We start from the raw sequence: 12,244 nt of genomic DNA, 5'->3' as shown, positions 1-12,244 counted from the left end.
AAAAAAACTTTATGGAACAGCGGGGACTGTGATGCAACACAGACATTGGCACAGACGCAGGCACACACACTCACACAAACACAATAACATACGCACTATACATACACATGGATTTAGTACTGTAGATATGTGGTAGTGGTGGAGTAGGGGCCTGAAGGCACACCGTGTGTTGTGAAATCTGTGAGTATTGTAATGTTTATAAAATTGTATAAACTGCCTTAATTTTGCTGGACCCCAGGCAGAGTAGCTGCTGCTTTGGCAGGAACTGATGGGGATCCATAATAAATACCAATACAAATACAGCCCCTACAAACATGTAATTGGGAATGTTGATTGACGGCAACAAAAAGTCTAGTGCAAACAGGAAAAAACTATTCAGGCTCAGTGCCCATGTTAAAACCTGTCGGATCAGAGAGAGACATCGTGACAGTGTAATCGTGACAGTCCGATACCTCCTCCAATGAGATCCATACATTTGCAGATTGCCTCAGTAAAGAGTAAGGGAAAGTTAAAAGGGGAATATCCACTCTCTCCACCCACTCACTTTTCCCACAGTTATAACCTGGGACACTGCATTATATGGATTTATTGGACAGAAGAACCTCCAGAGGCTGTGAGCTTGTAAGTGCATTATACCTACTATTTAGATCATTGTGTGATCGTGTGAGTGTGTGTGTGTGTCAGGATTTATTAGTCACCTGACCTCGAGGTGACATCTCATGGTTACGCTCAGGGTCTCTTTCTCAGAATGACCTTTAGAGTCTGTGTTTGATGGTGAATTCAGCTGAACTGTGGGTGTTTCTTTGGCACTGAGGCTGAGAAGAGAGGAAACTGCATAAACTTGAAAATATTTTGGTGTACTCTGGGACTAGGGCTGACACAATTAGAAATCCCTGATCACGCTTGTAGGCGATGTCATGGCAATGTTGGCTAGCTAAGCTCATGCGCAGAAACACATCATCGGGTCTAACGTTGTCACCCGCCGAACTGCGGGACACATGAAAATGTGTCAGTTTGTCACTTTCATGACCTGGCCTCCACAATCACCCGGCCTCAACTCAATTGAGATGGTTTGGGATGAGTTGGACCGTAGAGTGAAGTAAAAGCAGCCAACAAGTGCTCAACATATGTGGGAACTCCTTCAAAACTTTTGGAAAAGCATTCCATGTGAAGCTGGTTGAGAGAATGCCCATTGTGCAAAGCTGTCATCAAGGCAAAGGGTGGCTACTTTGACGAATCTAAAATCTATAATATATTTTGATTTGTTTAACACTTTTTTGGTTACTACATGATTCCATGTGTTATTTCATAGTTTTGATGTCTTCAGTATTATTCTACAATGTAGAAGATAGTACAAATAAATAAAACCCTTGAATGAGTAGGTATGTCCTAACTTTTGACTGGTACTGTATATATATTCCACTTTGACATGACAGAGCATTTAGTTTTACAATTAAATCAATTTTACTCCCACTTTGTAACACAATAAAATGTGAAGAAATCCAAGGGGTATGAATACTTTTGCAAGGCACTGTACATATACTCTTTAAGTTATTCATGTGTTGTGGTCTTTTTTTCTCTGTGCTTTAAGACAGATACACTCACTGGCAAAATGCTTCTGTTGTTTCTGTGTCTGGTTTTGGGAACTTCACAAGGACAAGGTAAATTTCAAACTGCAAACTTAGGTGAAATGATGTTTGTTTTGGTACAATACAATATAATACAGCATTGTTATATATGATAATGAACATGTGAATGTCCACTTTTATCATTGTATATATATGAGCATATGTATCATACTGATATCATCCATTGATATCCTTTTTGTTTTCCAGGGGTTAATGTAACGTGTGACAATGCATCGCTTTCAAAAGACCAGCAATTGACACTGTGCTGTACACTGGATTACACTGCCATACAAACTCTCAACCATGGGACAAATGACACAACATGTGTTACTGAGTGGTATGTATGGAAGTGTTCAGATATTGTAAAACTGAATTGTACTGAAGACTGTCACATGGAAGAAACGGAAGCACCGTCACGAAAATGCTATTATACGAAAGGAATTGTTACAAAAGCTGATGAGGGTAAATACACTTTTTCCATTGGCACAAACTGTGGGACTGGTTCAGGGACAACAAGCTTTTTCAATGTTCCAGTTACTGGTGAGTACAATGCTAAAGTACAAAGCACTACATCAACTACTCCTGTGTCAATTCACTGTCCGGTAGGATATGCTATGCTTTACCGGACAGTGACCAGTCTATATTGACTAGGGTTAAATGGGCCCTGAGTTTTTCCCGATCATATGATATGACCAGGAAAAGCTTTAGTAATTATTAAATGTGATAATACAATATTCCTATATAAATTCAATATACGGCTTTGTACTGTGACGTTTGTGAGTATTCAGTGTGTTCACAGCAAACTTATCTTCATTTTCTCAGTGAAAAGTGTTGACAACGGGAGAGACCAACAAGATGGGAGAGACCAACAAGCTCCTGTATGGTTAGCCCTGGTTGTTATCATCAGCGTCATCGCTGTTCTGGGCGTTCTATTGTTTCTCAAAACTTCCCGTTCTGGCAGAGGATTGATGGAACGACTCAAGAGTTCTATGACCCAGAGCAACAACAACCCTGAAGTTTCAAGAGAGGCACTTAACATGGTGTCTGCATAACATTCAGCGTGAGCCAGTTGGCTTGTTGGTTCTTTCGAAATGAACTCAACGTTGACCTCTGCTATGTTGCTGTATGTCAGACGCATTCTATACCAATAAGACACTACTCACTTTTGCACCTAAATTAGTTTTGCACCAACATTTGTGGAATCAGTTAGTGAAATCACTAATAATCGTCTTTCACAGAAAAAAAGGGTGCTATCTAGAACCTAACAGAGTTCCCTCATCATCCCCATAGGAGAACCCTTTGAATAAATCTGGTTCCAGGTAGAACCCTTTTCATAACATATGTTTGTTAGTAAATGGAGTTGGTTTTGGTCTCTATATACTGTACATTGATGTGTTGTAATATTCTGTAATATTCTGCTCAATTCACAAGCATTGTTTTCATAACTACTAAGCTAAGCTTGTTTTTAGTTTTAGCCCTAACTCTGACATAATATTCTGGGATTCATGTTTTTATTTATGAATATAAAATGTTATTGATTTGTGTACAAATAAACTTTTGGAAATAACCAGTCTTCATAATGTTATTTCTCTCATATAGAGCTTGTTGTCTTGTACCGAATTATTATCACCAACAATAATGTACATTTCAGTTATCAAAGCACATACAGAGTACCTGTCAGCAGAAAATAACCACAACACTTCCTGTGAACAAGTCAACAGAGGAAACTCTTCTCTATCCATTTATTCAGTTGTTCTTCATTTTACCCTGCCAAAAGACAGTTCACCAGTCAGTTGTGAGTGTTTTGCATGTGTGGAAGAGTGTGTGGAGTTCTCTGATAAATGCAGCTGGTACCTAGGTGGCAGGATGGATGTTCTGTTGTGGAGATGTGTGCTGGGACTCCTCTGCACACCTGCAGTGCTCACCTGGACAGGTAAGTGAGTTTTTAGTTGACCTTAAATGGACAATAAACCTTCAGACAAAAAACAAGGAGGACCAAGGTGGCATTCTTGTCTTCATAATAACAATATGTCTAAAACCTGGGCCCCTGTCTATCTATCTCTCTCCCTGCAAGTTTCCCAGAGCCCCAGTGCCGTATCTCTGATGAAGGTCAACTCCTCGGCCGAGATCCTCTGCTCCACATCACTACCCGACCCCACAGGCCTCTACCTCATGGGTCGATTCCACGACAACAGAGATGTGCTGTACTTGTCGATAGCTGACAGAGCAGTCGGTAAGATCACAATCCACAATGGGTTCAGAGGTCGGGTCACAGTACAGCCAGACCAGGACCAGGAGGTCAAGCGGTGCTGTGAGTTCACACTGAGGCTGTCCCAGCTTGGGGTGGAGGACACAGACAGTTACTACTGCAGCTGGAGGTACTACGATACCAAAAGGAAAGTGCTGGTACAGCGGCACAGTAATGGCACCATCATCATTGTCAGAGGTACAAATATTTTTTTTTTTATTAAAGAAGAAGAAATGTTATTCATCAGGGTTAGAGTGAATTCCATTTTTCATTCAGATTGTCTTCCTCTTCCTGGATTAACAAAGAATTGGTATCCAATCATTATTCTAGAACTGTCTGTTACACACTTTTTTATGATGCGGTGTGAAAATATCGATCTCTGCAATTTCAACGACATACCACAACTGATGTAAGTGGTTTTAATGTGGCTAGTACTAGCTATGATCATGATTAGTGCACAAGATGTTAGGTATTGTGTTCCAATATGTGCAATACGGACTCACCATATTCCTTTGAATTTCTTTTGAATGAGTTTTCCCTGAGCAGTTGACCAGCCCAGGAAAAACTCTGGGTCAGAGTCAAAGGGCAATAAGGCCCAGAGTTTTTCAAGAAGACATGAAGCTGAACCACTTCTTCTAATTCCCTCTCCCCTCCATACAGAGAGAGATCCAGAGAAGGGCTGTGGCGGCGGTCAGACCATCATGGAACTCATCTTGATTGTGCTGAGTTGGACGGCCTTCATCGTCATCTTCTTCCTCTTCATTGGAGCTCTGATGTGGCGATGCACACGGGTAAGCCAATGTTTCTCTTATATTTGCCACTGCAAAAACATTCAAATAGTAATTATAATCATTTTCGGAATGGTAAAACGTTTTCAGTGTAACATTAAACATATTGGAGCAATATATATTTTTTATAAGATTATCTTTGAGAACTAACAATCACCATTCTCAGGGAGAATCTGAAATTCCAAAAATGTCATGGGCTGGGTTCAGAAAGCATAAGAACAAGCCATAGGCCAAGGCTAAATGTGTATAATTGTAGGAAATTATCTTTAAAACTGAAAATTCTCAGTCCCATGACAAAATGTGTAGAATTGCAGGAAATTAGCTTTAAAACAGCAACATTTTGTCTCTGTGGCCAAGAGGAGGGCCTATAAAACTGTGCCTTTGGCCATGCCCACTAACCCCCCCCCCATTCTGGATGAAGTCTAAGATGAGTGTGAATATGAATTTGTGAATATGAATCTACTGGCAAATCCTTCTCAATCCTTGTCATATGAAGATAAATTAATGATAAAACGTATCGGTGCTCATCGGCCATAAACATTACACATCAAGTTGGAAATCGCAAAAGCCATAGGCCAAGGCTAAATGTGTAGAATTGCAGGAAATTAGCTTTAAAACAGCAACATTTTGTCTCTGTGGCCAAGAGGAGGGCCTATAAAACTGTGCCTTTTGTCCATGCCCATGCCCACTAACCCCCCCCCCCCCCCCCCCTTCTGGATCTAAGGTGAGTGTGAATATGAATTTAAACATCTCTATGTTTTCCTACAGACCAAAAAGCATTACACACCAGCCAGGGACAATAGAAGACACCACCATCACCACCACCAGCATGTGTGTCCACAGCACAGGCCTACTGCTGACCCACAGTTCATCCACCCCAGCAGCTCTCCGGGCCATGTCGACTTTAAAGGGATACTGTAACATTGAAGGGAATGGAAGAAGTTATTCTGCAATTGCGGTAATAATTTACCTTTAGAGTGTCTACGTAGTTAGGTCTACTGTCTGTTCTCACAAATGGAATGTTCTTGAAATACTATTTTTGGCTAGATTTCAGATATATTTTCAGACGTCTGTCTGAGCAATCCATTATTTGCGTTTATTTGCCAAGTTGGTAGTTGTGCATTTCTGTTCATTGCATCTTACAGAAACATCAGTGCAATTAAATAGTGTGCAATTCTGTGCATTTGTAGGCTACTGTTCTCATGAGCTCTTTCTCACAAAATGTCTGTTTTTCTCTTCTTTTGTGTCTCCACTTCCGATTGTTATGGGAATTGTCTATGTTAACAGAAAGACTCTTTCTATGTGACTCAGTGATACTAACAGCGACGTACCATACCACATCCTGCAGTTTGATGTCTGACAAGCTTTCAGATCATATATCGGCTGCCTAATGTGTGAACAGGTCAATTGTTTTGTTTTTTGCACATCCAGCAGATTTAAAAGTGTTTTCGACAATGTTGCGCTAATCTGTTTGATTATCCTGCTCTTCATCTGACATGTCCTAATGTTACCAAGCTGAATATAAATTCCACGCAAGTCAAAGATATAAAATAGGCATGTGTCAGTCAATTCAACACATGCCCATTTAAAGAGATATTGCTGCATGACTTTGTATTTATGGATTCCCTGGTCTCCCTGACAGACAGCGGCGAGCCCCAGCTGTTTAGTTGATTTATATATATATATTTTGGGGGGGGTTGCGTGTTATTTTGGCATAATACGGGTCACAAATCAGTTTGCAAACAATGTAAAAAAAAATAAAGCTGCATACAGACATGGTCTCTTTTTGCTTTCTTGAGTAAGGCAGCTTCAAAATGCAGGTGTTTCAGCCTAGCTCAGTGCTTTCTGTGGTGGTGGAGCAGCCAACGGAAAATATGGAGCGTAGAGGTTGGTAATGTTCTTTAGTTGCACCGTGATTGGCTCAGTGTTCTGTCACTCATGGGGACACTACATCACTGCAAAATCTACAGGGAGAGCTCAAAAATTCAAGCCCCTTGGGTGCTGCCATAGATTTACATTAGAAGTGCCCAACCAAGCAGGCTCAAGGTCATTGGCACAGATAGAATGATGTCAAATCACATTATATCTACCATAGCTTTGATTGTCGTCAATCTACTGGCAAATCCTTCTCAATCCTTGTCATATGAAGATAAATTAATGATAAAACGTATCGGTGCTCATCGGCCATAAACATTACACAACAAGTTGGAAATCGCAAATTCAACAATGAGTGGTTTGAAAAGAATCAGTGGCTAACTGGAAGCTTCGCGAAGCAATCACCAGTCTGCTATTTAGTGGAGAGGGTGTGTGGTCCAGGTCCAGGTTTAAGGGTCTCTTTTCCAAGCTTAAAAGGATAAACATTCACTCGTAACACACCATGGGCCAGGAAAGGTTGAATACATTGACCATGCTGTCAATCCAGCATGACTTCTGACGCGTTCAAAACAACTGGGAACTCTGAAAAAAAATCTCAGACTGGGAAAATACTTTTTGAACGGTCATCCAACTCAGAATTCCAAGTCGGAAACTCGGGCCTCTTTCTAGACCTCCGACCTGAAGATCACTAACGTCATGAATGAACATTGTTTTTTTTGGAGTTCCCAGTTGTCTTGAAAGCACCATAAATCCTGAGAATGCCAGACTTTGATGACAAAATTTTCCCACAAGAAGGACCACCGTGCCACCTTCCTGTTCAAATGAGCACAGCACAACAAGGTGAGTCCAAAAGGGTATTGTATGCTGCTGCATAAATGATGTAATATGTCAGGGACATATGTATACTGTAGCTAAGAAAGTAATACTAAGTGTATGTTGGTAGTAAGCTCTTAGTAGCCCATGTGCGTCACCCTAATAATCTGGTCCCTTTCCCCCTCATAACTTAGCCTACTTTTCTGACTTGGTGGTGCACATGTAGCCTATAGCCTGTTTTAGAGAAATGTCATCATTGAATATTGTAAGAGCTTTCCTTGTCTGCTTATATGCCCCCTTATTTATCCTACGGTTCTGACTTGGTGTACAGGGACAATACTGTAAGAATGGACCATGTTCTGAATTCTGTTGCTGTACATTTGAAAAATGCTGAACAAATTCATATTGACTTTGTCCATTTTAGCTCGCTCATTAATATCTTAATCGGAATTACGGATTGCCTTTTATCTGCACATCGTTCCCTTATGCCATAGTTTGTACATTTCAATTGTCAGTAGAAACCACATTTGTTTAAACAAGTCAGCCATATTTACATTTACATTTAAGTCATTTAGCAGACGCTCTTATCCAGAGCGACTTACAAGTTGGTGCATTCACCTTATGATATCCAGTGGAACAACCACTTTACAATAGTGCATCTAACTCTTTTAAGGGGGGGGGGGGTTAGAAGGATTACTTTATCCTATCCTAGGTATTCCTTAAAGAGGTGGTGTTTCAGGTGTTTCCGGAAGGTGGTGATTGACTCCGCTGACCTGGCGTCGTGGGGGAGTTTGTTCCACCATTGGGGTGCCAGAGCAGCGAACAGTTTTGACTGGGCTGAGCGGGAGCTGTACTTCCTCAGAGGTAGGGAGGCGAGCAGGCCAGAGGTGGATGAACGCAGTGCCCTTGTTTTGGTGTAGGGCCTGATCAGAGCCTGAAGGTACGGAGGTGCCGTTCCCCTCACAGCTCCGTAGGCAAGCACCATGGTCTTGTAGCGGATGCGAGCTTCAACTGGAAGCCAGTGGAGAGAGCGGAGGAGCGGGGTGACGTGAGAGAACTTGGGAAGGTTGAACACCAGACGGGCTGCGGCGTTCTGGATGAGTTGTAGGGGTTTAATGGCACAGGCAGGGAGCCCAGCCAACAGCGAGTGGCAGTAGTCCAGACGGGAGATGACAAGTGCCTGGATTAGGACCTGCGCCGCTTCCTGTGTGAGGCAGGGTCGTACTCTGCGAATGTTGTAGAGCATGAACCTACAGGAACGGGTCACCGCCTTGATGTTAGTTGAGAACGACAGCGTGTTGTCCAGGATCACGCCAAGGTTCTTAGCACTCTGGGAGGAGGACACAATGGAGTTGTCAACCGTGATGGCGAGATCATGGAACGGGCAGTCCTTCCCCGGGAGGAAGAGCAGCTCCGTCTTGCCGAGGTTCAGCTTGAGGTGGTGATCCGTCATCCACACTGATATGTCTGCCAGACATGCAGAGATGCGATTCGCCACCTGGTTATCAGAAGGGGGAAAGGAGAAGATTAATTGTGTGTCGTCTGCATAGCAATGATAGGAGAGACCATGTGAGGATATGACAGAGCCAAGTGACTTGGTGTATAGCGAGAATAGGAGAGGGCCTAGAACAGAGCCCTGGGGGACACCAGTGGTGAGAGCACGTGGTGCGGAGACAGATTCTCGCCACGCCACCTGGTAGGAGCGACCTGTCAGGTAGGACGCAATCCAAGCGTGGGCCGCGCCGGAGATGCCCAACTCGGAGAGGGTGGAGAGGAGGATCTGATGGTTCACTGTATCAAAGGCAGCCGATAGGTCTAGAAGGATGAGAGCAGAGGAGAGAGAGTTAGCTTTAGCAGTGCGGAGCGCCTCCGTGACACAGAGAAGAGCAGTCTCAGTTGAATGACTAGTCTTGAAACCTGACTGATTTGGATCAAGAAGGTCATTCTGAGAGAGATAGCAGGAGAGCTGGCCAAGGACGGCACGTTCAAGAGTTTTGGAGAGAAAAGAAAGAAGGGATACTGGTATGTAGTTGTTGACATCGGAGGGATCGAGTGTAGGTTTTTTCAGCAGGGGTGCAACTCTCGCTCTCTTGAAGGCGGAAGGGACGTAGCCAGCGGTCAAGGATGAGTTGATGAGCGAGGTGAGGTAAGGGAGAAGGTCTCCGGAAATGGCCTGGAGAAGAGAGGAGGGGATAGGGTCAAGCGGGCAGGTTGTTGGGCGGCCGGCCGTCACAAGACGCGAGATTTCATCTGGAGAGAGAGGGGAGAAAGAGGTCAAAGCACAGGGTAGGGCAGTGTGAGCAGAACCAGCGGTGTCGTTTGACTTAGCAAACGAGGATCGGATGTCGTCGACCTTCTTTTCAAAATGGTTGACGAAGTCATCCGCAGAGAGGGAGGAGGAGGGGGGAGGGGGATTCAGGAGGGAGGAGAAGGTGGCAAAGAGCTTCCTAGGGTTAGAGGCAGATGCTTGGAATTTAGAGTGGTAGAAAGTGGCTTTAGCAGCAGAGACAGAAGAGGAGAATGTAGAGAGGAGGGAGTGAAAGGATGCCAGGTCCGCAGGGAGGCGAGTTTTCCTCCATTTCCGCTCGGCTGCCCGGAGCCCTGTTCTGTGAGCTCGCAATGAGTCGTCGAGCCACGGAGCAGGAGGGGAGGACCGAGCCGGCCTGGAGGATAGGGGACATAGAGAGTTAAAGGATGCAGAAAGGGAGGAGAGGAGGGTTGAGGAGGCAGAATCAGGAGATAGGTTGGAGAAGGTTTGAGCAGAGGGAAGAGATGATAGGATGGAAGAGGAGAGAGTAGCGGGGGAGAGAGAGCGAAGGTTGGGACGGCGCGATACCATCCGAGTAGGGGCAGTGTGGGAAGTGTTGGATGAGAGCGAGAGGGAAAAGGATACAAGGTAGTGGTCGGAGACTTGGAGGGGAGTTGCAATGAGATTAGTGGAAGAACAGCATCTAGTAAAGATGAGGTCAAGCGTATTGCCTGCCTTGTGAGTAGGGGGGGAAGGTGAGAGGGTGAGGTCAAAAGAGGAGAGGAGTGGAAAGAAGGAGGCAGAGAGGAATGAGTCAAAGGTAGACGTGGGGAGGTTAAAGTCACCCAGTACTGTGAGAGGTGAGCCATCCTCAGGAAAGGAACTTATCAAGGCGTCAAGCTCATTGATGAACTCTCCAAGGGAACCTGGGGGGCGATAAATGATAAGGATGTTAAGCTTGAAAGGGCTGGTAACTGTGACAGCATGGAATTCAAAGGAGGCGATAGACAGATGGGTCAGGGGAGAAAGAGAGAATGTCCACTTGGGAGAGATGAGGATCCCAGTGCCACCACCCCGCTGACCAGAAGCTCTCGGGGTGTGCGAGAACACGTGGGCAGACGAGGAGAGAGCAGTAGGAGTAGCAGTGTTATCTGTGGTAATCCATGTTTCCGTCAGTGCCAAGAAGTCGATGGACTGGAGGGAAGCATAGGCTGAGATGAACTCTGCCTTGTTGGCCGCAGATCGGCAGTTCCAGAGGCTGCCGGAGACCTGGAACTCCACGTGGGTCGTGCGCGCTGGGACCACCAGGTTAGAGTGGCGGCGGCCACGCGGTGTGAAGCGTTTGTATGGTCTGTGCAGAGAGGAGAGAAGAGGGATAGACAGACACATAGTTGACAGGCTACAGAAGAGGCTACGCTAATGCAAAGGAGATTGGAATGACAAGTGGACTACACGTCTCGAATGTTCAGAAAGTTAAGCTACGTTGCAAAAAATCTTATCGACTAAAATGATAGTGCTGCTGGCTGGTGGAGTAGGCTAGCTAGCAGTGGCTGCGTTGTTGACTTAGTTTGAAAGTGTAGCTGGCTAGGTAGCCTCGGTAACTGGCTAGGTAACCTTGACAATTACTCTAAACTACACAATTATCTTGGATACAAAGACAGCAAAGACAACTATGTAGCTAGCTAACACTACACTAATCAAGTCGTTCCGTTGTAATGTAATAGTTTCTACAGTGCTGCAATTCGGTAGACGGTAGACGTTGGCTAGCTGCTGGCTTGCTAGCAGTGTTGCCTACGTTAGGACGAAAATAGCTGGCTAGCTAACCTCGGTAATTACGATAATTACTCTAAACTACACAATTACCTTGGATACAAAGACAGCAACGACAACTATGTAGCTAGCTAACACTACACTAATCAAGTCGTTCCGTTGTAATGTAGAAACTAATGTAATAGTTTCTACAGTGCTGCTATTCGGTAGACGGTAGACGTTGGCTAGCTGCTAGCTGCTGGCTAGCTAGCAGTGTTGACTAGGACGAAAATAGCTGACTAGCTAACCTCGGTAATTACGATAATTACTCTAAACTACACAATTATCTTTGATACAAAGACGGCTATGTAGCTAGCTAAGATCAGACAAGTCAAACCGTTGTACTGTAATGAAATGTAATACTACCTGCGGAGCGAAATGCGACCACTCGCTCCACCAGTGCTGCTATTCGGTAGACGGTAGACGTTGGCTAGCTGCTGGCTAGCTAGCAGTGTTGACTAGGACGAAAATAGCTGACTAGCTAACCTCGGTAATTACGATAATACTCTAAACTACACAATTATCTTTGATACCAAGACGGCTATGTAGCTAGCTAAGATCAGACAAGTCAAACCGTTGTACTGTAATGAAATGTAATACTACCTGCGGAGCGAAATGCGAAATGCGACCACTCGCTCCAACCCATATCAGCTATGTTTTTTTTTAGAAAGGCAGTAAATTATGCTGAATGAACTGTTTCGCTGCCAGACAAGGCTCCGCTGATAGCCAGGTGTAACGGTGGTAAGGATTCACTCCATGGTGCTGAAAAGAAACCTCTGATATTGGGACATCTTTATGTAGGCCCTAACAGTTTGTGGGCACCGTTTGTCACCCT

The 12,244-nt window shown here is 44.3% G+C and overlaps 1 protein-coding gene and 2 long non-coding RNA genes across 7 annotated transcripts; 2 read left to right on the top strand and 1 right to left on the bottom strand.

Moving 5' to 3' along the window:
- Window positions 1–514: 514 nt before the first annotated feature.
- On the top strand, window positions 515–3,189 carry LOC120029878. The gene is made up of 4 exons (XR_005473603.1): window positions 515–621; window positions 1,592–1,661; window positions 1,836–2,168; window positions 2,451–3,189. It is a non-coding gene; the product is annotated as an uncharacterized LOC120029878 (long non-coding RNA).
- Window positions 3,190–3,405: 216 nt separating this feature from the next.
- LOC120029916 lies at window positions 3,406–6,436 on the top strand. 2 transcript variants are annotated; one of them, XM_038975226.1, is made up of 4 exons: window positions 3,406–3,561; window positions 3,703–4,074; window positions 4,537–4,667; window positions 5,433–6,436. In XM_038975226.1, exons 1-4 carry the CDS (start codon window positions 3,495–3,497, stop codon window positions 5,583–5,585), a joined length of 723 nt encoding a protein of 240 aa, XP_038831154.1. In that variant the 5' UTR covers window positions 3,406–3,494; the 3' UTR covers window positions 5,586–6,436. The 2 variants fall into 2 exon arrangements, with proteins under 2 accessions (XP_038831154.1, XP_038831153.1); XM_038975225.1 differs by having other exon boundaries at window positions 3,528–4,074.
- Window positions 4,069–12,060, bottom strand: LOC120029917. 4 transcript variants are annotated; one of them, XR_005473607.1, is made up of 3 exons: window positions 12,013–12,060; window positions 5,452–5,579; window positions 4,069–4,696 (listed from the first exon to the last, which is right to left on the bottom strand). It is a non-coding gene; the product is annotated as an uncharacterized LOC120029917 (long non-coding RNA). The 4 variants fall into 4 exon arrangements; XR_005473608.1 differs by lacking the exon at window positions 12,013–12,060 and adding an exon at window positions 11,776–11,814; XR_005473606.1 differs by lacking the exon at window positions 12,013–12,060 and adding an exon at window positions 8,126–8,173.
- Window positions 12,061–12,244: the final 184 nt, after the last annotated feature.

The sequence above is a fragment of the Salvelinus namaycush genome, chromosome 35 (assembly GCF_016432855.1).
Source record: "Salvelinus namaycush isolate Seneca chromosome 35, SaNama_1.0, whole genome shotgun sequence".
NCBI lineage: Eukaryota > Metazoa > Chordata > Actinopteri > Salmoniformes > Salmonidae > Salvelinus > Salvelinus namaycush.
The sequence above is the reverse complement of the archived record's forward strand: the minus strand, read 5'-3'. Positions and strand labels throughout refer to the sequence as shown.